This window comes from Coffea arabica, chromosome 8e, assembly GCF_036785885.1.
Source record: "Coffea arabica cultivar ET-39 chromosome 8e, Coffea Arabica ET-39 HiFi, whole genome shotgun sequence".
Classification (NCBI taxonomy): Eukaryota; Viridiplantae; Streptophyta; class Magnoliopsida; order Gentianales; family Rubiaceae; genus Coffea; species Coffea arabica.
Genome location: NC_092324.1, coordinates 42,568,942 through 42,595,906, shown reverse-complemented (window position 1 = coordinate 42,595,906; position 26,965 = coordinate 42,568,942). Strand labels below are relative to the sequence as shown.

Genomic DNA, 26,965 nt, shown 5'->3' with positions numbered 1-26,965 from the left:
TCCTAGAGGGCATTTTAATTTTGAATTGAAACCCTTGGCATTTCACGATGAGGTTTTAATTACAAGGACTGGAGGATATGTTACGTCGTACAACTTCAGCTCTAGAGGGATATTGCAGCACTCTGATGCTGTGAAGCTGGGATATCATTTTAAATATCACCCTACTGTGCTTCCTTATTGCATTACCTTAGCATCGCTGGATGGACTTGCATTGGATAGAGCTTTGGTTAGAGCATAACTGCATCAAGAATTCTAAATGAGAGGCTAATAATAGTAAGAAGAGGAATCAGCAGATGAATAACCTAAGAAAGGGGAAGGTTTCTTATCCGCGAATTTGCAAAAAGATGAAGACTTTAAAGTCTTGAATGCGAATGACCTGTTCTTTAGCGTCTGTTGTAGTTTTTCGCTTATGGCATGATTAAAGAGTACTTGACATGTGTGATGGCTTGTAATTTCTCATTTACTAAACCATGTACTAGGATAATGGACTTAGATTTCATACTGTGTCTGCGTTGAAGGCTTTTGTTCTCAAGCCAATGTTGAAGGCTTTTGTTCTCAAGCCAGGTACAAAGCCTTTAAAAAGCAAATAGCTTACCTAGTTTATTACTCAAGGCCCGGATCTTATCTGCACTTGCACGTGCTGATGGTTTGTATGATTCATTGTTGCATTTTCTGGCAATCATCAATTATAGATGCTGATTAGGTAATGGGGTCAATTGCAGGCACAAGTGTATTTTATTGAGTACAAGAGAGATTAGTCTAAAAAAAACATATAAACTCAGCAATCACTAAAACTGATCCCTATCCTAGTTGATGCGCATATGGATAAAAGCTAGGGTACTTGGGGCAATAATCTGTTGTTCTCTCAATGTCCATTGAATACCAAAGCAATCCATGCTGCCCAACTCTGCTAATGGCCATTTACATCACAAGGAAGAAAAGTTTAGCAGATTGCACTTATTTGAGTTGAGAAAACCAATCATAGGCTCTCAAGAATTGGCGGTATGCGAAACGCGGAGGTCCTCCTAAATGGGGTATAATGCTTGTTTGTTTGAAATCTCTGTATTTCTTTGGAATATGATGAAGATTACTACTTGAATGGTGAATGGAATTACTATCACTGGCAATTCTCGTGGATTTGATGAAAATTACTTGGAATTATTGAAAATTATTTTGAATGAATTCTTTGGCTCTGAATTCAAGGCCATCCATTTTTAGCTAAAGTGGAATTCACTAATTCAACTCTACATCTTTGTCTTATCTTGCCTTTTGAACTACTGATTGCTTAATCGCCAGTCTAAACTTTTCCTCTAAATCAATGATTATGTCTTTTGCAGTTTCTATCAATTAGCTAAAAGAACTCGAACAGCGTATATAAGATTCAAGGTGCTGCAATAGTGAAATGTCCCGAAAATTCATACAACACCTTTGCCATGCAATTTGATAGGGCTTTATGGGATATATTTGTTTTATTCTATCAATTATCTCGGTGAGCAACTGATGCAATTAGTAATTTAGGTTTAACTTATGATGAGCATGATGCATATTGCACCCTCTGGGATTTCAAACTGGCCCTATGTATATTGATCTTTTTTGAAACTTAGAAAGTTCAAATATATGTCTTAAATTTTTTTTTCCTGGATTGAAGGGGTACTGAGAATTTGAAAGGATTGCAAGCTTGTCTTGTATGATGAATAGTATTAATGTCATAAATTAAGAAATTTCTCACCCCCCACCACAACTAATCAGCAGCTAAATTGACTCGCCAAGAAAGCTATAAGTTTCAATTTTCCTGTTCCTTTTCAGTAAGTCTGTGAAGTGGAGACAACATTATTTCTTTGGGAAACAGGCAACTTCCTTAATTATTTTGTGAACTTTTTTCTTGAAATTTCTATAAACAATAAATTTTGAGAAAGCTTTTAAAAAGTACTTTTGTGGTGTGGATTATCCACTGTGATTGGCTGCATGATTCTGAGTAGTGGGGACAGGTTGGTTTTTTACTGTGATTTGGGGCCTGTTTGGAACCTGAGTTTTTTGTGAGTTTGTCTAAAACTTTACTGTAGTGCACTGTAGAAGTTGTTAAAAACATTTTTTAGAAGTTTTTGTAAGGTGAAAAATTTTTTTGTATAGTGAAAAACTTTTTTTTCCTTTTCTTTTTTTCTTTTTCTCTTTCTTTTTCTTTTTCTTTCTTTTCTTTTTCTTTTCTTTCTTCTTCTTCTTCTTCTTCTTCTTCATCTTCTTCCCCGTTACCTCCCGGCAGCAACACCCTTTCCCCCTTCTCCCGCCAACTGCCCTTTCCCCCGCCACCCCTCTGCCTCCCTTTCCCCCTTCCCCAGCCCACTGCCCTCCCTCGCCACCCCCGCCTCTGCCCTCCCTTTCCCCGCCCACTGCTGCCTCTGCCCTCCCTTTCCCCCTTCCCCCGCCCACTGCACTGCCCTTCCCCAGCCACCCCTCTGCCCTCCCTTCCCCTTTCCCCCTTTCCTCCTTCCCCCGCCCACTGCTGCCTCTGCCCTCCCTTTCCCCCTTCCCCCGCCCACTACCCTCCCCCGCCTCTGCCCTCCCTTTCCCCCTTCCTCCGCCCACTGCACTGCTCTTCCCCAGCCACCCCTCTGCCTTCCCCCTTCCCCCTTTCTCCCTTCCCCCGCCCACTGCCCTTTCCCCCGCCACCCCTCTGCCCTCCCTTTCCCCCTTCCCCTGCCCACTGCCGTCTGCCCTGCCCTTTCCCCACCCATTGCCCTCCCTTTGCCCTTCTCCTCCCCTCTGCCCTTCCCCTGCAGCCCAGCCGCACCAGATGCTCTAGCAGGCCCAGGCTCGCGACCAGATGCAGCCCAGGCTCAGCCTTTCCTCTTCTCCATAGTGCACCAAATGCAGCTGAGGCTCGTGTCCCAGCCGCAACGCACGCGCAGGATGAGGGACGATACGATGGTAGAGGTCGGCATCGGCGGTGGTGCCGGGTTGGGATGGGGGAGGAAGTAGGAAAAAAGGGAAGGAAATTTTTTTTGGTGTGTTTTGGGTATTTTAAAGTGTGTAGGAAAAAAATTTTGAGAAGTTTTTTGGGATTCCTGTAGCAAAAGTTGTTAAAAAACTAATAGGTAAAAAACTTGTCTAAAAAACTGGCTTCCAAACAGGGCCTTGGTTTGAGTTGGATATCTCTTGGGAGTAAACTTGATAAGACAGTAATACTTAATGGATCAAGCCATCAAGTAAAGGGCCAAATTTCTTCTTGTTCTAAGGTCTTTTGTTTCACTTTATACTTCGTCTGGTTATTACAAATTGAGGGTTTCTTAATATATGGTATTTCATATTAAAGCATAAGTTGAAAGGTTTTATCTTGCAACTGATTTAACAGATTAAAAAATAACAAAGATTATATTGTGAAACTCCAACAAATCAGATTAATCATGAGCAGCCCTGCATTAGGGCTTCTAAATATGAATTTCAGTATAAACCAATAAACCAATGAGATGCCACTTAACAAAACAAATTTAAGCTTAACCAACATGGCTGAAACCCAATGCCTGAAACAACTTTTTGTTGCACTAAGTTGCAAAATGATGTGTCATCTTTTAGCTTAACAAGAAATAAAATTTTTTATTTTTATATTATATTTTTTTTGTGATAGCAGTAGGAGTTTAACTGATTCAATTGCCTTGATTGGTGAGTCCAGATTTCCATCAAAAGTCCTGGATATGGGAATAAAGACATAGTAGAGAATTTCCATTTACTTGCCCGGCTTTAATGATTATTGGGCCTTGGCCAATGACCAGATTGGTTTTCAAACCCAATTGCATCATAAGGAAGTACAGTGCTTCCTTTGTTTCTAAAAAATCTTAGAAAGTATAATGGTGCACTTGTTTGGTCTGATGGTTTACCCCCAACTCTCAGACAAGACTTCTTACTCTTCCCCTCCCTTATAATGTAGGTTGGTGTAAAAATAAGATAAATGTTGTCGTTGTAGAAAAAAGAAAAAAAACTTTAACTTGATATTTTGCGTTATTAACATGGGTCTGCTCCAAATGGTTGAAAAACACCGAATAAAAGTGCATTTGGGTGGAGAGATTTGGCCAGAAAAGAAAAGAAAGCGATAAAGGAAATCAATTTTCCTCGTTTGCAAGGAAAAGAAGGGAAATGAGCTGATTTGGTTAGATCTATTTTGAGGCCACAGTAGAGAAAAGTTTTCTGCTTATTTTGGGCTAATTTGGATAAAAAGCGGAAGAGTACCTAAAATTTTTTTTCAAAATGCCAATTGTGTTTTTTAATGACATATATATCCAAAATCTTTTCGTTTCTTCTTTTAAACTCTCAAACAACATTAAAATCTCTTCTTTTCTTTTTTCATCTTTTCTTTTCTTTCATAACTTAAGGTATCTTTTCTTTTCTTTTCTATCCTAAACTTCCAAACTAGAGGTAGGTATCTAACTTTGGTTTATTACTTTATAGATGAGATCTGATGATCCAATTGATGGCTGTGCAATGTTCTGGTGTATACTTAGGGTATGTTTGGTACCCCATAGAATTGGGGTTTAGAATTGGAATTGGAACCCCAATTCTAATTCTTGTGTTTGGATGCTGCCTTTTCCATAGAATTAGCATTGAATTCCAATTCCAAGAGGTTCCAATTCCATGAATTGAATTCTTTACCAGATCAAAAGAATTTTAATTCCAATTCCACAATTAAACGGGTCCAAACGCGGATCTAATATGGATCAAAAATTAAAATCGGGTCAAGGGTATCGGCACCCCTCTCTTTCTATCTAACTCACCATTTTTCCTCAGCCGCAGGTGCTCTGCTCTCCACCATCGCTTCCACCTGCAACCCTTTCCCACCACCGTCTCCCCCCTGCCTTCCGTTTCTCTGGCCACTCATTTGGTCTAGATCCAAATGAATCTGACAACGATGGGAGAACTGCCCTGGTGTGTATATATATACTACTCTCATTTGACTCCTTAAAAATTATTTCTAGAATGCAATTCTGTCTTTTTGTTCATTCTACATCCTTTTTTTGTACTCAGCATATAGCTGCATCAAAAGGAAACGAGAATTGTGTGCTACTGCTTCTGGATTTTGGAGCGGACCCCAACAGCAGAGGTATCTCCAACTTTCATACTGCTTTAAGTTATGACGTCCAAATACTGCTATGGGAACCCAACTTTGTGATGATATAGAAGCAGGAAAACAATTTAAACAATTCACCTCATTTACTGCGATTGTCCATTTCATTTTGGTCTGCCTGTTGATCTGTATTTTTTTCATTTTGTATTTTGTTATTGCTGTTTTTGGGGGTTGTTGTACTCAAATCTTTTATAACTCCCTTCTCATATGGTTTGAGTTTTGGCTTCAAGCTTTATCAAATGTTTTTGCAAGAAATTAAGAAGGAATTTGATCTTTTGATAAATTCACTGCACTAACCCCCACCAAGTTAAGTGTCTTCATTCATATATAGTTCCAGAGGTCGAAGAACAAGCCTCTCTAATCTAATGCATGAAATGAACCTGCCTAGCTAGGATTATTCCGTCATTTGCTCCCGCTTGTTACCCGGACCATTGTCTTTCTAACTTTTTTTTTTTTTTTTACCATACCAATTTCATAACGAAATCACTTCTTTGTATCCCCCCCCTCCCTCCATTTTAACTACAAGAACAAAAAAAAAAAGAGGATTTCTATGCAGTCGATCAGTACATGTATATAGGCTTTTAGTTTCCTGCTTGTCTTCTAACCTTTCAGTAATTCACACCCCCATTCAATCTTATCCTGATCAGCCTCAATTTTAACTACATTCCTCATTTTTGTTTGTTTGGGTTAATCTTGTATGTGTATATACTATTTTACTTCTTTTCAACTTGATTTCGATTTTTACGCTAGTATATCCATTCTCGCTAGTATATATATATTGTCATTGTATATAAGATTAGTTCCTTTTATTTCGGATACTTCATTCATTTCTTGATAATGCTTATCTAGCTAGCTGGATTTCAGATTCACAGGAATATGCGAATAGGAACAAATTGCATCCTGGTGCATGGAATCTGTACATATTATTATTTGCTTTAATCAATCAACACTTGATTTCTTTCTGGGCAATAAATTAAGGACCATGCATGCATGAACATGGTCAATAATAATAATATGTTATGCCCCAATATTAATTCCTCATTCAACTAACAAAATTCATTAATAACTCCATATCCACAAAATTAACATGTACACTTAAAAAGAATATATATTAAACTGAGCCCTGAGTTCATGATAGAAAGCATCCATAACTTAATTGTCTTATCTACCAGTCCAAGTCAAGACATCGATCATGCAACACAATTAGCCTTAGAAAATTAATGCAATGCAATACATCAAAGCGCTAGCTAGCTAAGTGAAGTGCTTATAATTAAGGGTAAAAGAAAATTGAGAGCACACATTAATATAACAAATTAGTTATTTAATTGTAAACACCAAAAAAAATGGTGGAAGACGAGTTATCTAAAATTGAATTTGATAGATTTCAATTGTTGAAGGGTATTGACTTACTTATGAATGACAGGACAAAGTATGACACTTTTTCTGGTCTCGGAGATGACTTAAAAAAGGATTGGCTATTGATGCACATTGGTAATTGATTTTTTTTTGGGTAATCTCCAGTTGAAGTTGTTTTTGTAGAAGAAGTTGAGCTGATTGCTGGAAGCCCAAGTAGAGCAAGTAGAAGTTGTTACTACTCCATCGTGTATCCATGACTTTTTAAATTCTGATGAGTTCTTTGTTTTTTATGTAATGGATCAAAACAAGATTATAGAAAGATTCTAGAGAGTATTTCAGCTATTTTCTCTGTTTTTGAGATGATAAGAATGGAACATTGGATCTTTTGTCTGATGAACTAGCATTTTAGATATTGAGATTAACATAGCTGCCTGTGTTGATGCCCTGACTTGTCCTTGAGTTACATGAACCTTTGCATTCTTTTTCAAAGTTAAGGAGATTTTGTATAAGTGCTCTTCCTGTATTCTGTTGGTTTTTATCTTCCACAAGTCTGCACACTCACTAAAGAATGGATGACAGATATTATTCTATTTAGCAAGTACTTGACTGTGTGTGAATTGGTCATCTGACAAAAGGGGCTTTAGGCAGCTTTTGATACCTTCCAAAGAGAAAAGACTTGAGTTTCCTCAAGGTTTTCTGGAAGATATATCTAGTTTTGTGGAGGGATCTTCTCAGCAGCATTTTCTGGTTCTTTTCTTGTTTCGGATAGCTTGTTTATATATCTTTCTTTCTTTCAGCAGTAGGAGATACATACAGCTCCTATTTTCTGTCTTCTTGTGTTCTCGATTTCTTGCAATATTTTTTTTTTGGGTATCACTTCAGTTAATCTCGATGATAGAATAAGAGAATAGGAACCCAATGATTATTGTTGGACTTTCTGCGGTTGAAAGTGCCATTGCATTGATTAAGGACAAAGCTAAAGTTGTAGAGGCTTGATAAAGCTCCATCAAGTTAATACGTATTATTGAGTAGTGGATAAACTTTGACTAATGGGACCAACTCATTGACGTCTTGATCAACGAGCAGGGCCTAATTTTCAGCCTTTTTCTTCTGCTTGGTATATATAATCCAATCCCTACTTTTAATCTCTGTTTACCATAGTGCAGTAGAGCTTATTAAAGCATATGATTAAAAATTCAAGTACGGACATCCTTTTCTTATGCATTATTTTGCATGGAACTTGGCATGATTTGGGATATTTGCAGTGATAGGTATAGCTGTAATTTTTGTTTGAGAGTTTTCCAATAGCTAATTTGGTCTTTTGAATTAATAGCTAGTTTGGCATGATTTGGTCTTTTGACTTACCTTTTCTTATTGTTGTCATGATTTTGAATTGCAGAATTTGGATATTGACATGGATAAAGAAGGAGACGAGCAAAAAGCAAAAAAGAGAAAAGTGGTAGTTGCAAATTATATGGTAACAATAGCTACATTAGTAGTTTGGTGGCATGAGAAACATATAGTAAAGGAGCCTTACTTGGACTTTAAAGTAGCACGTGAAATATATCTAAGGCGTCTTTACTATGGAAACAATAGAGTTTGTGTAGAGCAACTTAGACTCAATAAACATTGTTTTACTGTTTTATGTACAAATTTAAGAGAGCATTGTGGGTTGACGGATACTAGAAATATTACTGTTGAAGAGGCAGTTGCAATGTTTCTCTATGTTCTTGCTCATAATTTTAAGAATCGCACTGTCAATTTTAATTTCATAAGATCAGGTGAGACAGTTAGTCGATACTTTAATATAGTTCTACGTGCTATCATAAAATTAGGGAGACACTATCTTATCCAGCCTGAATCGGAAATGGAAGGTTACGAGCATGAAAAGTGGGAATGGTTTCAGGTAATCAATATTTTTTGATATTTATTAATGAAGATAATATTTACAAGATTCATCAACTTATGATATTTTGTTTATAATACAGGATTGTCTTGGAGCGTTAGACGGTACTTATGTTAAAGTACATGTTCTTCTTAGAGATCAAGGAAGATATAGGAATAGGAAGAATGAGATAGCAACAAATGTTTTAGGTGTATGCTCCCGTGACATGAGATTTACATATGTATTGCCTGGATGGGAAGGTTCTGCAGCAGATGGTAGAGTTCTACGGAATGCGTTAGTTAGATTAGATCCATTAATTGTTCCCAAGGGTATGTGACAATTAGATATCAAGTGTTTTTTTTTCTTTTAACTATAAATGAGTAATAATTTGTTGTCTAACATTACAGGCAAGTACTTTCTTGTTGATGCGGGTTATGCAAATAGCTCCGGTTTCTTAGCTCCATATAGGGGAGTTAGATATCATCTTAGCGAGTGGTCTGCTAGTGGGAGCAAGCCTCAAAATTTTAAAGAGTTATTCAACCTTCGACATTCAATTGCTCGAAATGTGATTGAAAGGACATTTGGTTTGTTCAAGAAGCGGTGGGCCATTTTGAGAGATGCATCTTTTTTTGATGTTAAGACTCATGTCATGATAATTAATGCATGTGCCATCCTTCATAACCTTATTCGAGTAGAACAACCAAATGACCCTTACTTGGATGAAGTTGATGCTGAGATGCGAAGAGTACAACATGAGGTTGATGATGAAGATGAAATGGAAGATGAAGATGAGGAAAATGGAATGGAAGATGATGGTCCAAATAATGATGGTGGTGTAAATGCTGTTAACGAGAATCGAATTCGAACAGTACAACCAACTAGCGAGTGGACACAATTTAGGAATGCTTTAGCACGAGCAATGTTTATTGACTATCAAATTAGACAAGGCCATCATGGAAGTTGAAATTTGATAGGAATTTATTCGAACTTAATTTCATATTAGAATGGCCATTTATTGAAAAATAGTAGCAATGTATAATTGTGCTTTTCTTTCTCTTTTTTTTTTTTGGGCTAAAAACACTTTGTTTGCGTATTCCTCTATTTCTTGTATTCCTATATTGAAATTTCTTGTAAGATACAAAATTCAAATATTTATAATAGGTACAAGTTATGACTTTCCTCCCAATTCATGGGCCTGTTTGGAACCTGAGTTTTTTGGGAGTTTGTCTAAAACTTTACTGTAGTGCACTGTAGAAGTTTTTGAAAAAATTGTAGAAGTTTTTATAAGGTGAAAAATTTTTTTGTATAAATTTTTTTAAGATGAAAAACTTTTTATCTTTTTTTATCTTTCTCTTTCTTTTTCTTTTTCTTTTTTTTTTCTTTTCTTTTCTCTCTTCTTCTTCTTCTTCCTTCTCCCTCCCCCTTCCCTCCTCCGTTACCTTTGCCTTGTCTGACATGCTAATTTGTGTAGATTGTACGATACAACAAATGAGAAACTTACCATCAAGAAAAATGGAACCATTAGAATTGAATCCAATCGATTCTGGATAGCTTCCCGGAAGCTTAAGCGGAAGAGGGCCGCCTCCTGCAAGCCCGATAGACAGCACAGCAGCTCCAGTTTTTCCATCTTGTTTTCCTGCAAGTTTCATTTCCTCTATCTTGCTATTGCCATTACCATGGCCACTTGGAAAATTAATTAAAGTCTCAGGACTGACTTTTGCGTTGAAATCCTCTTGAATCAGTTTTATTTTGTCCCCGTCTAAAGCCATGGCAGAATACAATTTTTTTTTTTTTTGCTTTTTCTCTCCCCCTCTCCTCTCCTCCCCTTCCCCTTCCTCTTTTGCCCAATTCGATCGTTCGACCAGATCGTAGCGTGCGACCAGAGAGGAAGCGGGAGGGTGGCCAGGGAGAAGAGGGGAGGGAAGGAGAGAGGGAGAGGGAGAGGGAGAGGGAGAGGGAGAGGGAGAAGGAAAAAAACAAGGGGTAGGCCGGCGCCGGAAACAGCGGTGGAGGGGTGGCCGGCGATGAAGGTGTGGTGGATAGGGGTGGGGGGGAGAAAGAAGAAGAAAAGAGGAAATTTTTGTGTATTAGATATTTTGAAGTGTGTAGGTTAAAAAATTTGATAAGTTTTTTTGGGTTCCTGTAGCTAAAGTTGTTAAAAAACTAGTAGCTAAAAAACTTGGCCAAAAAACTTGGTTCCAAACAGGCCCCATATCATAGAGTAGGCTTTTGATTTTCTAAAAGGGTTAATTCCACTTTGTCCCCCCAAACTTTGGACGATTACCCACTTAAGTCCCTAAACTTCAAAATGAGACACTTAAGTCCCTAAACTTATAAATACCTCTCACTTAAGGAAAATTGTTAACAAATCCTGAATGCCGTTGGTGGTCGAAGTGTCCTATTTTATAAGGGTTTAGGGATTTAAGTATCCCATTTTATAAGTTCAGGGACTTAAGTGGGAGGTATTTATAAGTTTAGAGACTTAAGTGTCCCATTTTGAAGTTTAGGGACTTAAGTAGATAATCGTCCAAAGTTTGGGGGGACAAAGTGGAATTAACCCTTTCTAAAATTTAAAGTTCTTAACTTTAAAAACGTATCAAGGTTTTAACTCGATAAATATTAACTACTTTTTAAGTTAGAATATACAATTATTTTTTATTTAATATAATTTAATTTTTTTTTAAAAAAATAATTTTTTATTTTTGCAAAAAAGGAACTAATTTTTTTTCTTTTAAAGCTTTATTAACAATTAGTTAAATGCAAGAAAAAATAAATTATTAAAGGTACTAATTGGTTTTTTCCTTAAAGCTTTAGTAACAATTAGCTAAATGTTAAAAAATTATTATATAGTAAAAAAAAGAAATTTTTTATGTAAGGAAATATTAGTTGGAAACAATTCTAATTCCTAATGAATTCTTCTCTCATACAAACAAAGAATTTGGAATTTCAAATAAATTCTGTATCAATTCTATGCATTTCCCAAACGAAAGAATTGAAATGACTTGGAATTCCAATTCATAGAATTCCAATTCTATAGAATTTCAATTCTAATTCAATTCTAATTCTGTAGAACCAAACGTACCCTTAAGGTAAACATGAGGGGCAGTGCCCTCTTTCTCCCCTTTGCTGCCATCATTGGTGAACACACATTCGAATATGCAAATACAAAGCTGCACCAACTAATATAATGTGCACTTTGCTGAACTACGTAGATATCTGAAAGTACATATTTGAATTGATATAGATGCATATACATATGCATAAATCTACACATACGAGTGTTTGTGCTTGAACAAGTGCTAGAGTGTCCACAAAAGAGTAAAATCATATTTTGTGTATTGTTCGTAATTTATGAAAAGTATCACATATCTCATTCAAAAGTTTTTTTAAAACTTACACCCTATTTATTAATGAATCTTCCTATTCCTATTTCACAAATTTTCCCTTAAAAGGAAAAAAAAGCAATAGGCAAAATTTTCCAAATGGTTTTCTTTTCTTAAAAAATTTTGTTATTGAAAAGCAAAATGAACACAATAGTTTTCCCCGAGAATATTAGTCCAATCAAGAGTGAGATCATTGGTCTAATTCCTCAAACTCTACATTCTCCGTTTATGAAATTTTTTTTTTTTTTTTTTTTAAGGGTGTCCCGCAGGGAGTGGACCCAACAGACTATTCCCCACCCTCCACAACTTGCTAGCAGCAAGGTTCGAATCAGGAACCTAAGGCTCCATCTTCAGCAACCTCAATCACCAGACTAAGCCCCGGAGGGCCCGTTTATGAAACTTGAATCTTGCTCAAACTAAAAAAAATAAAAAAAGATAAACACATCATTCAAATTGACAACAAAAAATTTTAAAAAATAGAAAAAACACCATTCACGAGGGCTTTTTTTGTTTTTTCAAAATAAATAAATTAAATGAAATGAAAAAAACATGGGTGCCCAATTTTGGTAACCGGTATCCAATTTCAAATGGGTACATGGCAATCAAAAATTTTGTTCCCAAGAGAAAACTATAAAATGAAAAGAACAAATTTTTATAGCTCGTCGCTCATGAAACGCTCTTGCTATTCCCTCCATTTGCTCTCTTCTGCTACTGCCGCTGCCGCCTCCACCACCGCCGCCGTCGCTGCCACCAGCACCACCTGCACTGTGATGTTGTCTCGCACCTCGGTGAGCCCCCTTACTCTAGCATAACAGTATTACCTCTTCTATCACTAAATACTAGCTATCTTGTTTTCATCTGTACATATGTTAATTTGTTCTGTAAAATTTTAAATTTTGTTTGAATATACACAGTTTAGAGGAGGCCAGGGTCGGGGCCGTGGTCGGAGAAGTTACTCCGACCGTCCCTCAGTCGACGGCAGGGACACTGCTGAGCAATTTGTCACTGGCGACTCTCACTTCCGGCAAGTTCAAGACTCCAACCGAGGGTTTCGACCACCATATAGCAGAGGAAACTCTAACTCTAACTTTCAATCATCTACTAGGTTTAGTCCTCGGCCTAATTATTACAATCCTCGGCCTCAACAACAGCAGCAGCAGTCTGTCGGTCAGTTCCATAGACCTTCGCCGGCGCCACAACAGCAGCCACCTGTTGATCAAAATCAGCAAGCTTATAGACCACCACAGCCGCATTATAATTTTAACCAACAGTTTAGACCGTGGCAGCCTAGGCCAAGGCCTCCGAAGGACTTGGAATATAGGAATTGGGAGCATGCGAAACCCGGGCCTCCTCCTGAATGGGGTATATTGCTTGTTTCTTTGTAATCTTTGTATTTATTATGAATTTGATGAATATTACTACTTGAATGGAATTACTATCACAAACAATTCCTGTGGATTGGATAAAAATTACGTGGAGTTATTAAGATATAAAATGAATTTTTGCTCTGGGTTCATGGCAATTTGTATTTAGCTAAGTGGAATTCACTAATTCAACTTTATACCTTCGTCTTATATAGCCTTTTGAACTACAAACTGCTTAATGGCCTGTCTAAAGTTTTGTGCTGAATCAATGATGATGTGTTCTGCAGTTTTTATCAATTAGAAGAAAGAACTCAAACATGAGCAGCGTATATAAGATTTAAGGTGCTGAAATAATGAAATGTACCAAAAATTCATACATACATCTTTGCTACATGCAATTTGATATGCTTGAGAGGGATTTATGAGATATAGTTGTATCATTCAATCAATTATTCAGGAAGCAACTGATGCGATTAGCAATCCATGGTTACCCTATGATGAGCATGATGCGTATTGCACCCTCTGGGGTTTCAAACTCATCCAATCTATTTAAATCTAGTTGAAACTATCTTATTGTTACTATTAGAAAGTTCAAAGATATCCGTCTTAAATTTTTTTAGGCATAAGGGGGAGTGAGAATTTTAAAGGATTGCAAGATTGTCTGGTATGATGAATACTATTAATGTCATAAATTAAGAAATTTCTCACCGCACAACTCATCAGCAGCTAAAAGTACTTGCCAGCAAAAGATATAAGGTTACAATTCTCCTATCTCTTTTCAGTAAGTCTGTGAAGTGGAACCAGCATTATTTCTTTAGGAAACAGGCAAATTTAATTTGTTTTTATGAATTTTTTTCTTCAGATTTCTGTTAAAAAAAGGGAGTTTGAGAATGCTTTTAAGAAATACTTTTATGGTGTGGCTTATCCAGTGTGATTTACAGCATGGTTATGAGGACTGAGGACAGCCGGGTTTTTTATGAGGCAGGATGGTTATTTGGTTTGAGTAGGATTTCTCTTGGAGTATACTTGATAAGACAGTAATACTTAATGCTACTTAAAAATATTAATGCTGAAAAAGATCAAGTTATTAAGGGCCAAATTTCTTCTTATTCTAAGTTTGTATTTTTTGCTTTATACTTCGTTTGGCTATTACAAATTTGAGAATTTCTTAATCAATGGCATTTCAGTTCTTTTAGCTGCTGAATCTTCATATTAAAGCATAAGTTGAAAGGTTTTAGTTTTGTCTGTGAGTTAATTTCCGATGTATGGTTGTATCTTAAACTCAGTATTTTGAGTTTCCATTGGTCCATATTAACTTTTGCAGAGCGGTTTACAGTTCTATCGTACAACATACTTGCTGATTACCTGGCTACAGATCATCAGCATAAGCTTTACTTTCACGTACCTCGCCATATGTTGGATTGGAAGTGGCGTAAGAGAAGTATTCTTTTTGAGCTTCGGTTATGGTCAGCTGATATATTGTGTTTTCAGGTTAATCTGCAGCATTTATGGTCACTTAAGTGTTACCTTATTCCTCTAATGAAGATGAATTTATGTCTAGATGCTATTAAAATTCAAGGAAGATTTTGTCAGAACTGACACCATCTGCATTATGTGAACTCTCTTCTTGGATTCTTTGTTATATGATGCTTTGGGTAAGGAAAGCGTTGAACTGATGCAAATGACGCTATGTAAAGAATTGGTTGATAACTCAAAGGGATTGGAGAGTTGAATTGTAACATATATGTGGCCATTTAGCAAGATTCCCACTTGACGCTCATCTAGATGTTATGTTTCGGATTTATCTTCCTGGTTTGAGTAGTCATGCATTCGTTATTTTGTCTAGTAGTTTCACTAAGTTGAGTGCAGTATCCTGGCATTTTGTGACTTTTATGTTGCCTAGGTCGGCTGTAGTCAAGCTGTAAAAGCAGCCACTCTCTCCTAGTTTAATTTCACTTGGGTACCAGGTAGTCCTATTTTCCAAGTTTATTATGCCCGTGAAAAAATAGTTATGTATCGGCACTCTTTGGGAACAGATTTTGAAACGAAGAGATTTTCAGAAATGTAGTTTTTCCTCTGCTTGCTGTCTTCTTAATTATTGAGATCTTTCTCTGTGCTATTTCCAGCAAGAATTATCTCAATTCCTTTATACATTCAGAGCTCTCGGAAAAAATTCAGTGTATAGTCTGAGAAAATCAGCTCAGCATGAGCATTTCTTTTTCAGAGCTTCAAACCTCCTGAATTCCCCTAAATCTACTGATGTAGCTTAGTTGAGTTTGCTGATTAAGACCCTGAATCATGAATGCTTTCCATGGAACGTGAGTTTTAAGCTTTCATTCTCTAAATATTTGATTGTGTGGATTTTCTTTAGTACGTGTAACATTTTCTGGGTTAAGAGGTTTCAAACTCAAACTGAGGATCAAGAGCTGAGGTTTTATAAAAGTGCATAAAGGAGAAACCGATTTACATGGTAGTCATCCTTATATAGTGAGACCTTATAAAACAAGTGAATGGAATTGTAACTTAAATGTCATTGATTCACTATGTTTACTATCACGGTCCTTTGTGAAGAGACTGGCGAATGGAACATTATAATGGAAAAATGAAGAGATATAATTTTGCCAGGTTTCTCATGATCTGCTCCCTCCACCTTAAATTACCAAAACTATAGTAGTTCGAGTAGAAAAGAATGTTATCTGAGATGCATATGTATTTTGATGAGGATGCAAAGCATGTAGGTATCTTATGAATGAGACAACTTGGTGAAGGATAATTTGGATTTTAGCATTTGAGGGGAACTTTGGTTGGAGATCTTTGGGTTCTATGTGAGTATGGCATTTTTTCCATTACATGTTTGGGGATTTGCTCCCAATGACTGCTATAGTTTTTTTTTTTTTTTCTTTTTGGGTTTGGGAAGGGGGACCTATTTTGATTTTCTTTTTCATACACAGCAAGCTGCTATTTAGCATATTTTCATTTGGTCATAAATGGCGTATTCTGTGTTTGCAGTCTGGGGAGTCAAAGTTTGACTTTAACTGTGCAAATTATCAGCTCAATCTTGTTTTTGAAATTTTGCTTCTGCTCAAGTACATCTAATCTTTTAAATAATGGTCATCTGTGTGTTGACAAACGTTGGCAGATGGTTCTTTAATGTATTTTTCAGAATCCTCAATGGTTGCCTTCATATGCTTGGTTTGATTTATCTTAATATTTTCTTTTAATTGCTGTGCCTATACCGTTCTGGTTTAGGCTGAAGCATAAGAGTTAGTACAGGAGTGATATGTGTTATGAATCAGACATTCTGATTTTATTACTCATTGCTTAAAAAGACCTTTCAACTTTTGTCCTTTGACTTGTAACAAGAATTGTAAACTCTGTTGATAACAATGAACAAGCCCCTTTATTCCTATTGTCATGTATTAATGCATGGTTTAATGTTATATGTAGTGCTGTTACTGTATTGTCCTTCTGAATAATTATTTGATGAAAATACTTCTATTCAGTTCTTTCCTTGTGTGCTCCTTTTCTAATGATGTTTACATCTCAATCTCCGTCTTGAAAAGTGATCCTGCTTTCTTTATTAATCTTATTTTTCATTTATAACCTCAGGAGGTTGACAGATTCCAAGACTTGAAAGAAGAACTGGAGCTTCGAGGATATAATGGTGTTTGGAAGGTGTTTAGAAAAGTGCTTAGTTGTTTGTGTGCTATTACATGGTTATTGTCTTTCAAACTTTCCTGTTTTACCTATTTTGCATGATGTGAATGTGCATTGTGTTATGCAATGATATGATTGATGCTCCAAAATGTACAAGGAGCTACTAGTTGTGCTGTTCTCACCTTTGCAATAAGAATTGGTATCACATAGATTTCTCGAGGGATTTTTGAATGGTAAATTTCTATTGGGTTCCTGCATTTTCTCTCTGTAATACGATGATTGGGGTTGGCTTCCTTCCAAGATGCCTTGGGAGTTTGTTCCATGGGCTCCATAGGGGGGTCTGCAGTAAACTATACATTTATTCGGTTCTCTTTTGCTCATTAAGCCATGTGAGAGTGAGTAAGTTAGTGAGTGTGTGTGTGAGTGACTGGAGTTGCACAAAAATTGGTGATGCTTTGGTTGGGTCTTTAAACACTACTGTTTTTCTATGTTATACTCTTTCAGCACTGTTGGGCAGTTTGTATTTTTGGAAGTTTGATGCATAATGGTTATATAGGAAAATTTCTAGTCTTTTCTTCTTTGCTTATTGATTCATCATTTCTATGCTAGATTTGGTTACCATCCCCTGCATTTGGCCTTTCAAATACAAGTTTCAGTCTATACCAATGATGTCTACCAATTAAATGCTATCAATGCTACTTAACAAAATAAATTAAGACTAACCAACATGACTGACACCCAATGGCTGAAACAATTTTTTGTTGCAGAAAGTTGCAAAATGATGCCATCTTTGAGCTTAACAAGAAATAAACTGTTCTTTCTTTTTTTTTTTGGGGGGGGGGGGGGGGGTTACCAATAAGAGTTTAACTTATTCAATTGCATTGCCTCTTGGTTCTTTAAATCTTGGTTGTTGAGTCCAGAGTTTCATCATAAGTCCTGGATATAGGAATGAAGTCATAGTAGAATTTTCACTTACTTGTCTTGACTTAATTTTGATTTATTAACATGGTCCCCTTCAAAGTGGATAAAAAACATCAAATAGATGGTAATTTTTTGTCTATTACTTTTTAGATGCGAACCGGTGATCGAGTTGATGGCTGCGCAATATTCTGGCGTAACTCAAGGTAGTGTAAGCCCAGTCTCAAATGTCCCCTGTGGTGAAGTCATTCAGTGACTCATTACATCATGGGCATTGCTTCTTACATACCTTTTGTTGGAATCAGTACCACTACCATTTCTCCATTCGTTATTTAAGAATTTCTTCTTCTGCACAAAACATTCTCTTAAGTAACTTGTAAAGTTTATTGACCCATGTTATTTGTACTTTACATCATGTCTTAACATTTAATTATGATTAGATGAAGTGATTGATATTTGCCAAGTGGCATTTATCTAGGTATAAGTTATGTTGTGCTGTTTTAGAATTTAGTGGTGTACAAATAGCAAATTTGAGTAATGTGCTTTCCAGTGCTTTATCGTCAGATCCAAAGGACTCGGGAATGTTTTTTTTTTTTTTCTAGTTCACATAAATCTGTGTGCTATTTACACTTTTTTGGTTTTCATTGTTCATTAAAACAATCTGTTCAGCTTCATTTCTTTATGAATTTTCATGTTATAGATTTTATGATAAGCAGTAGTTTAGGTCATTTTTATCACAAGAAGCAATAGGATGAATCTTGTTGGTTTTACTTTCTGGTGTGAGGTCCTTGTTATGCATTCCACTATGGGCTTGTGTTTGAGAACTCTTTGCTTCTGTGTTTGTGTGGTTGTGGATTTGCTATTTGAGCAGTGCACTAATCTCACTCCATGGATATTTGCGTGAATTAAGAGATCCATTAGTACGCAGATGCAATAAAGAATTTGACTTGCTGCCCTATTTGTTCACCTTTTTTTCCTGCTTTTTAGTAAACTCTTCTGGTTTCTTCTAGAGTGGTTATAGACATGCTGTATTTAGTTTTTTTACGAGGGTGATGCACTAAATAGTTGTCTATTAAAAGCTTTTTCCAAGTTCTTGGCTATCCTTAGTAAATGGGTTGTATATTGGCTGTAGAGTCGACTAGCCAAGACTAGGACAATTTGACTCATTTTACTGTGGAACTCCTGCTATATTTGTAATTCATTGATGCGGGTAATGCCATGGAAGCAACAGTGTTCATAGAAATCTTCAATCCCGAATTGTTGTTATGTTGTTTCCAAATACTGTCCCCAAAAGATTAAATAAAATGGAAGTCATTTTTTGTTATGTTGTTTCCAAATACTGTCCCCAAAAGATTAAATAAAATGGAAGTCATTTTTTCATGGTTAACATTTTCTGCAGTTGTTCATGTAAGTCTCTGTGTTTTAATATTTCCATGTCATTTTGTTTGTACCCACTCTTTCTCTTAGTGATTTATTTGTTTCTCCTCTTAAGAGTTTTTGGCTTGTAATTGAGTTGTGTTTCTGTTCAAGGTACAAGAACTGGCATCTCCTTCCTTGCTGTATATTTAATTAGACGCTATGCTTCCTCACGAATATGATATTGCTGTGTTAAAACAATTTTTTCCCCCTTAGAATTGGCTTTATTATTGTCTGTTAGATTCAAGTTGGTGCATGAGGAGTCCATCGAATTCAGTGCACTTGGCCTTCGAGATAATGTTGCACAGATATGTGTATTTGAGGTACATGAGTTTTGCAGATGCCAAATGGGAAACTTGAAGTGGCTTGGATATGTAATTTTACCATGAAATGTCAAGTTTGTCCATCTAATTTGTTGTCTCTGTTGAACAGTCTTTATCTCAGTGCAACAGTACCACTGCACCAGCTCCCTCGAAAAGGTAGTTTTTTCATTTTTCTAAAATTGGTGATAAGTTGTATAATAGTAAAACTTCTGAGTTTGAATGTTCTGTGATCCTGATATGGAAAAGAGTATTAAAGCTTTCATAATGTATATGTTCTTGTTTAGACGAAATTCAAAGGGGTTGCTGAGTTTTAGATCCTTATTTTTTTGATAGTGGTGTTATGAAAAGAATAAAACAGTTCATATGCTTACACCTCACCTCGGGCATTGGACTTCAGTTGTTTCTGCTCTTTCAATTATTCTCTGTTAAACATCTTGTCTTTTTTTTCCCTTTAGAACCAATTCGCAAAAATTACACATTTTTGGCAATCAAGTTGAAGCTTTTCATGATTGTTTCAGTCACATATAGCTGCAACAGTTTTAAGTATCATGGGTAATCTTCATATTGCTATTATTATATTTTAAAAAATTCATTCAATAATTAATAAACTCATCTGCTCAAAGCAGAACAAGAGCATATGGGGAAAGAAGATAAAGAGGAAGTTGGGGGGAGCTTGTTGATAAGCATAAATTTCCAATTTTTCTGATATATAATTGGACCACCTTTCTGGGTTTTCCTTTTGTTGGGTAACTGGGATTTTTTCTGCTTCATTCGCTTGGACTCAGATCCTGTTATTGCAGCTCAAAACAGGCAAAGAAGGTTGTGGTTTGTAACATTCATGTGCTTTTCAATCCTAGAAGGGGAGAAATCAAGCTTGGTCAGGTAACATTTTTTCTTCATCCTTTTTGTGTTGATAGTCTCTTGTGATTTCTATGATTTCATCCAAGAATCAGCAGCAGCTAATTTCATACTTTTCGCTTTTGGAAGTTTCTTCACGCTATAATGTTTTTGGACACGTGTAATTGACTAAGCAACATCCTAGCAAGAAGAAAGAACATTTTCCTGATTCTGTTCTTCTCTGGAGCCATTCTGCTAGCTACTGTATAGTTTATACATCATATAAAAAGGTGCTTTTGGAAGTTGATTCAATGATGTACATAGACGGTGTGGAATAAGGAACTCAGTACAACAGTTGGAGCAGGAATCTTAATTTATATGGGTGGTTATGGATAGGTCTGAACAATTCTTTTGCTTCAGCCCCACTGGAACTTTTTGGCTCTATTCCCATCTGCTTTGACTGCTAGGGGTTTCTACTTTTTCATGTTCTAGCGAGGTCAAGATTTTCAATTCTAGAATATTAGTTTCTACGAGATTGGAACAACCTTGTTTCAGAAATTATCTAATAATCAAAAGTATAGCTTCTTTAAAGATGCTGCTTATGATCGTACCAAATGTCGCAAACTTGACTTGAATTGAATCACAGGCTATGGGGAAAATGGTGATCAATATACAAATTCCTTTGGGCTTTTTGACAAAATTAATGTCTGCTTATTTGTTTACTGCAAGTTATCTTTACTAAGTGTTGCTGCAACTTCTTGTTCTGTAAGCAGATAAGGGTGCTTCTAGCTCGGGCTCATGCTGTTTCAAAGCTTTGGGATGATGCTTCTGTCATTATTTGTGGGGATTTTAATAGTACTCCAAAGGTGCTATAATTCATTTTGTTAAGTAACTTTTTTTTTTTTTTGGTCTGTTGTCTTGATTTCTTGCTTTATATGCTTCCATTATGTCTTAGCCCATAGTGTTGCCTTTCTTTTGGCCTCATGTTGATTTTTCTGATATTCTTTCTTGCTTTTGCATCAGAGTCCATTGTACAACTTTGTTGCAGAACAAAAGGTGAATGGTAGCATTGATGACCTTCAGCTCCACACCCTCCCACTTCCTGCAATTTCACTTTTCTACTCAGTTTGCAAACGTTGGTCATAGTTTCCTTGTATTATTGCAGTTAGACCTGTCAGAACTTCCTCGTGATCAAGTTTCAGGACAAACATCAGCAGAATTTTATCCATCAAGGCCATCTAATCCTAATTCTGGGTATCTATGCTCTTACTTTTTTAACTTTTTATGTGTCAAGCACATGGAGGCTACATTACACGCTTCCAAAATTGACACTGCTTTTATTATTATAGGGCCCTTTCCACTGGTAACTTTTCTCAAGTATTGCCAACAGCCAGTCAGATGAAAGCAGAGAGCTGTGATTCTCCATTAGCTGAAGAGAAGAAAAATTATCCTGATGAATGTTCAGGAAATGAGCATTTTGCGGACTGCTTGTCTAAGCCTCTCTCTTCTGTGGTGGAAGAGCCTGTGGAGTCTTGCATTAACAGCATATACGTAGATGAAAGAACTGATACAAAATTAAGAGAAAATGATATTGAAATTTTTCATGGAAGCGACAATGAAATTAAATCTACCATCTGTGATTCTTATGACTTGGAGGAAAGTCCAGTTGTGATTCAGGATGACATGAAATCTTCTGTTAGTCCTGTTAAGGACGTAATCCAAGATATCAATTTGTTGGGTGATGAAATGGACAACTTACTTATAGATGAGTTTCTTGAAGACACAAAGGAAGGTGAACACAATTGTAGCTTTTTTGTCTGAAATATATTAAATTTTGATCCTTTCACAGATCACTTTTGTCACTCTCAAAGTGTAAAACCTGAAGCAGATGGTTCATTTGAAGAAGGTACAACTACAAGCTCTGATATCCAAGAGACTAATCCACTTGGAAATGAGAGTCTGATTGACACGCGAGCTGTGGATTCCGAGATTGTTGATGTGGAACAGTCACAATATGATCCATCAGCTTGGACTCCGGTGGAACTAGAAACTGCGACGGGAAGTTCAGATTGCTTAGTAATGGAACACCCTTTGAAGCTACGAAGCGTATATGGAGAAGTTGAGGTGGATCTAAGATATTTAAGCTCATACTTGATAAGTCTACTTGCTGTAAGCATTGCTTCTTGATAGTATCTATTTAATGTGAAGAACTGTAAAGTTTTGGTACTTTAACTTGCAGGATTCTTCAGGTACAAGAGATTCAACTGGAGAACCTGCAGTAACCAGCTACCATAGGCGTTTTTTGGGCACAGTTGATTATATATGGTGAGAGTGTAGTTTCCCTCATGTCAATGACAACATCTATTTGGATGAACAGCTCTCTTTTTGGGACCTTTGTCAGACTCGAGTAGTTATGTCCCCCGAAGAAGTAAATAAGTTGAGGATGCATGTTCTTCCTTTTCAGGATTTTTTGCAGAAGTTCATTTCTTTCTTGAGATCCTAGTGTGTAGGAAATCTAATTTTGGTGCTATTTTACCACTCACAATCTGATGGGACAAGTTTGTGTTGGTTATCCTGAGCAAAAATAAATGATTACTTTAGAAAAATCTCCATGCTTAACCTAATCTGAACTTTATTAAGATCTCTTTTTTATTTTGCTAAACTAAGTAAATTTTGACAGAAGAAAAAAGGTTGACATTGTGATCAACAAAGAAGAAAATATAGATACCATACTGTGAAACAAAGCAATGTGCACACATTAAACTTAAGTAGACCTTGAATTTTTTATTTTTTATCTTTTTTTGGTCCTTGAAAAGTCATCATTAGAGATTATCAACTTACAGCATTTAGATTATAAGGATATGACTTCAGTTGGTTTGTTTACAACATCTTAAACTGGATATGCTTGACTGTATGAGATCATTTGGTAGCGAAAAGGGAGCGAGAGAGGAAGAAATCTGAAAGAACTCTTTTCCTTGAGGAGTAATATACAGGAAATAAGTTTTCTGGATTTTACTATTTTATCCTTTTCTTCTTGTAATTTAGGTTTGTGAAATGTTACATTATGGGCCATTTCGTTGTTCTGGTTCTTGCTTCCTCATTGGAAAGGAATAGGAGGCTAGGAAGGAAAGTTTAGCTTTTCTTCTTTATGCTCTCTACCAAACACGTCCGAATCATTTTGCTATGTAGATGTTTAAAAACTGTTTTAGGTGTTTTAGTTCAATAATTGTTGATTAGGCTGGGATGCTGAAGTAAATCTTTGTGCAAATGTGTGTGAGCTGTAGGCGCTCTGAAGGTCTCCAAACTTCCAGGGTTCTTGCCCCTATTCCAAAGCATGCTATGCAGTGGACACGGGGATTCCCTACAAAGGTATTGCTTTCAAACCTTGTCCATCTGAATAATTATATAATATGGCCTTTTTCCATTTTCTTCCCAAGTTTAATGAAATAGGCTTATGAGCTTGCTTAAGGAAACAACTTGACATGGTATTGACCATCTTTGTTCAAAATCAAATCCAAGTAGAGCAACTAATATCTTGTCATTAAATAACTCCTGTGTGGGCTCTGGATCAAGTATTATCTTAGTCTTTTTCCTGAAAATTTTTCTGTTACAGTTGTTTCTCATGGTTGTCATAAGCCAAGTGTTTGAGTAAGTTTCTAATCACATGAATGCTCTCCAGCCTCGATTGTAGCCTTCCAACATCGGTCATTTGTGAAACAGGTCCAAGTTTGAAGTTTCTTTATCCTACAAGAGGAACTTCTGCTCAGGTCATTTCAATGCTTGATATTCCTAATTCCATGGTAGTGTACACTGGGGTACACAAAAATCTTCTGAAAATCAAACTAAAGATGTCCAGATGAATAACAGTTTCCATCCTTTTCATGATCTGGGTCACCTTTGGTCTCATATTTCCATCTGCTAAAAGAATATGACTTCATTTAGTATCATACTGTAATTTCATAAATTTTGTCACCCTTTTAGTTGAACAAAAGTTGTTCATTATTAAATCATTTTGTTTATTCTTGCATAAAAAGTTCTGGAAGTGTAGCTCTTTTCTGCTTGTTTGTTTTTCTTTAAAGGTTATCTTTGAAACTAAAACCACCCACATACACGGGCTCTCAAAGACTGATTGACAAAATTGGTTAACTGCATAAATAATTGATAATGACTACTGTTCATAGCTTTAAGAGGATTTAGTGTGTCACATTTTTATTTTCAAGTCCCTACTAACATGTATCTATGCCTTTTGCTGTATTTTCTGTGGGAGACTATAAGCTACTAACGTTGCTTAATGACTGATTAAAGTTGAAAGTATTTACTGTTTAGAGTGGTTAATGTTGTCTTTTTAATCTTGTATGTTCAAATTCACCGGAACAGGCATTCAACCTTAGCTACCTCGGAATCATGACTATACATTATGTCAAAGAAAACTACATTTTTACAGCTTTTTTCCCTACTTCTGGAAGACTACAATTTGACAATTTCTCAATCTTAATCTCATAGTATTTCAATCACTCAAATTTTTAGTAGGTAAAATATAATGAAGGGTCAAGCATATGCAACCCTGACATTTCTTAATGTGTAACATAGAAAGCTGTGTAACTGTACTTAGACTTGCACCTATTGCCTAATAACTCTATCCTTGTTTAGTATTGCATTTGCATGGGTTATTTTTTGTTTGTCTGCAGGGCTTGTAAAATTGATAATCAGAAAATTCTGAACATAACTATTTTACTTCATACAAATCACTGCAAATGCTAGGAATTTTAGGTATTTCCTTGTATAATGTTGTCTGTGCTCTTCTAGAATTACATTGTCTGCCCCATTTCTTACTATATTTCCTTGATGCTAGTTTAAGATACCAATGGTGTTGTATTTGTGGTATATTTTGACTCTCTTAAATAATGTTGTCTCTGCTCTTCTAGAATTAAGCTTCCTGCTCTACTTTTAATTATATTCCGATGAAGCTAGTTTGCTTGTGTACATTTGTTCCAATATGTAAAACCATGTGATGTCCTTTTAGTATGAAAAGTATGAAAAACCATGGATACCACTCTTAGAATGTTTTTGAAACTGGGAAATCTTTGAGCATATATTAGAATTAAAAAACATGAGCACAGTAATCCAAGCAGACTTTTGACCTACTTTAGTAAGCAGAATAGCTGTCCTCCTGTTTACAGTCCAAAAGTGGGGGCTAAAATTCAGTACCTGCTGCAACTAACTCGATTAACATTTGAAGTTGTACTTGATCAAAAGTTGGTTACTTTCTTCCCAACTAAATTTTTTTAGTTCACTTTTTGGAATTCTTAGTCATTGCTGAAATATTGGCCAAAAAAACTGATGCGTTATTGAATTGTTGAATCTTTGGTTCAAATGAAAAATAGTTACTTTTGGAGAGTTATTTTAAAGTATGTATAATGTGCGTTTAGGGTTATGATTGTCTTTAACTCATTTAATAAAAACCTGTCCAAGTTGTCAGTATTGTGATATTTTCACTTTGATTAGTATATCAGAAAACCTAACTGAGCCAGACCTTAAGTTCAGGAGGTTCTGCTTTTCATCAGTGTGGTAGGTGACTTCATATTCTTGATGTTAGTCCTTCAATTAATTGTCTTAGCTAGATTATTGTTTTGGCATTCATATCTCTTCTAACAGCCTTCTCATATACCGATCCTTGTGAACTTACTAAGAATTTAATATCTTGTACATACTACCGTTGATTTGTTTGCTGTGATTTCCAGAAATGGGGAAGTGATCATATAGCTTTGGTTTCGGAGCTGGCCTTCAGAGAGGATATTTCCAGCGTGAATTCTGATGTAAAATTGCAGGATCATGTTCAGCATTTGACTTTGAATCAGACTTAAGTAGGTCCATAGATTCTTATTTTTAAGCCCTCTATTCTGTGCCTCAAGGAATATCCAGAAGTCTGACAGTGAGTCCACTTACACACTTTTTTTCCTTTTTTTTTCTATATGCTGGCGTCAATTTATTGGCTGTGCTTCCTAGAAAATGGGGAAGTGATCATATATCTTTGGTTTCGGAATTGGCCTTAAGAGAAGATATTTCCAGCCTGAATGCTGATGTAAAATTGCAGGATCATGTTCAGCATTCAACTTTTGAATCTTCAGACTTAACTGGGTCCACCAGGTTCTTAATTTAAGCCCTATAAGTCTGGCAGTGAGTCCAGTTCTTGTACTAAATTCTTTCTTTTCTTAATTTCCTGTATTTATGGCTCTCTTGTTTTTTTGTTCTTTATTTTTACTTTTTTTTTTTAAAGGAAATTGTAATTCGATGAGAGGTTGTCACCATTTGTGAAGTAGGAAACTTGTGTCAAAGGAACACTGAGTTCTTTTAACGGAGATGATTCTGGCTTTGTGTCTTCATCTGTTGTGCGTCTGTCTGTGTCTTTGACGGACAGAAAACTGAGTTGCAACAGCTGTATATATAGACTATTATTGCAATTACAACTGTACCAAAGCATGTAAACTTAATTATTACATTAACGCTTATTCTTGAAAATATTCATTGTCTGTGGAAGAATATGATGGTTCTACTGCTCGAGTGTATATGATGTGAATGTTCACTACATTGTCCTTCACTAAACAAAGGTATATTTTGAGAATGTTTATTATTGTGTCATGCTGTTTGGTTGCAATTGTTTAAGTCTTGTTTTTTTCATCTTATCTAATTAAAGATAGCTTGCTAATAGTACA

At 36.1% G+C, this 26,965-nt stretch overlaps 2 protein-coding genes across 12 annotated transcripts; both read left to right on the top strand.

Annotated features, from left to right (window-relative positions):
• Positions 1-4,534: 4,534 nt before the first annotated feature.
• LOC113702773 (protein ALP1-like) lies at positions 4,535-9,533 on the top strand. 3 transcript variants are annotated; one of them, XM_072062202.1, is made up of 6 exons: positions 4,535-4,914; positions 5,014-5,089; positions 7,869-7,946; positions 8,305-8,375; positions 8,458-8,683; positions 8,762-9,533. In XM_072062202.1, the coding sequence occupies exons 4-6, from the start codon at positions 8,337-8,339 to the stop codon at positions 9,316-9,318; spliced, it is 822 nt and encodes a 273-aa protein (XP_071918303.1). In that variant the 5' UTR covers positions 4,535-4,914; positions 5,014-5,089; positions 7,869-7,946; positions 8,305-8,336; the 3' UTR covers positions 9,319-9,533. The 3 variants fall into 3 exon arrangements, with proteins under 3 accessions (XP_071918303.1, XP_071918302.1, XP_027079715.2); XM_072062201.1 differs by having other exon boundaries at positions 4,536-4,914; positions 7,869-7,928; XM_027223914.2 differs by having other exon boundaries at positions 4,536-4,914; positions 7,869-8,375.
• Positions 9,534-12,332: 2,799 nt separating this feature from the next.
• Positions 12,333-26,713, top strand: LOC113704032 (carbon catabolite repressor protein 4 homolog 6-like). Of its 9 annotated transcripts, none has more exons than XM_072060835.1 (18): positions 12,333-12,525; positions 12,652-13,099; positions 14,426-14,592; positions 16,711-16,776; positions 17,830-17,882; positions 19,334-19,415; positions 19,525-19,571; positions 20,216-20,297; positions 21,026-21,118; positions 21,276-21,308; positions 21,418-21,506; positions 21,602-22,044; positions 22,141-22,376; positions 22,492-22,577; positions 23,537-23,621; positions 25,994-26,184; positions 26,347-26,399; positions 26,530-26,713. In XM_072060835.1, the coding sequence occupies exons 1-16, from the start codon at positions 12,373-12,375 to the stop codon at positions 26,114-26,116; spliced, it is 2,286 nt and encodes a 761-aa protein (XP_071916936.1). In that variant the 5' UTR covers positions 12,333-12,372; the 3' UTR covers positions 26,117-26,184; positions 26,347-26,399; positions 26,530-26,713. The 9 variants fall into 9 exon arrangements, with proteins under 9 accessions (XP_071916936.1, XP_027081457.2, XP_027081455.2 ...); XM_027225650.2 differs by having other exon boundaries at positions 12,363-12,525; positions 20,201-20,297; XM_027225648.2 differs by having other exon boundaries at positions 12,363-12,525; positions 20,201-20,297; positions 26,347-26,429.
• Positions 26,714-26,965: the final 252 nt, after the last annotated feature.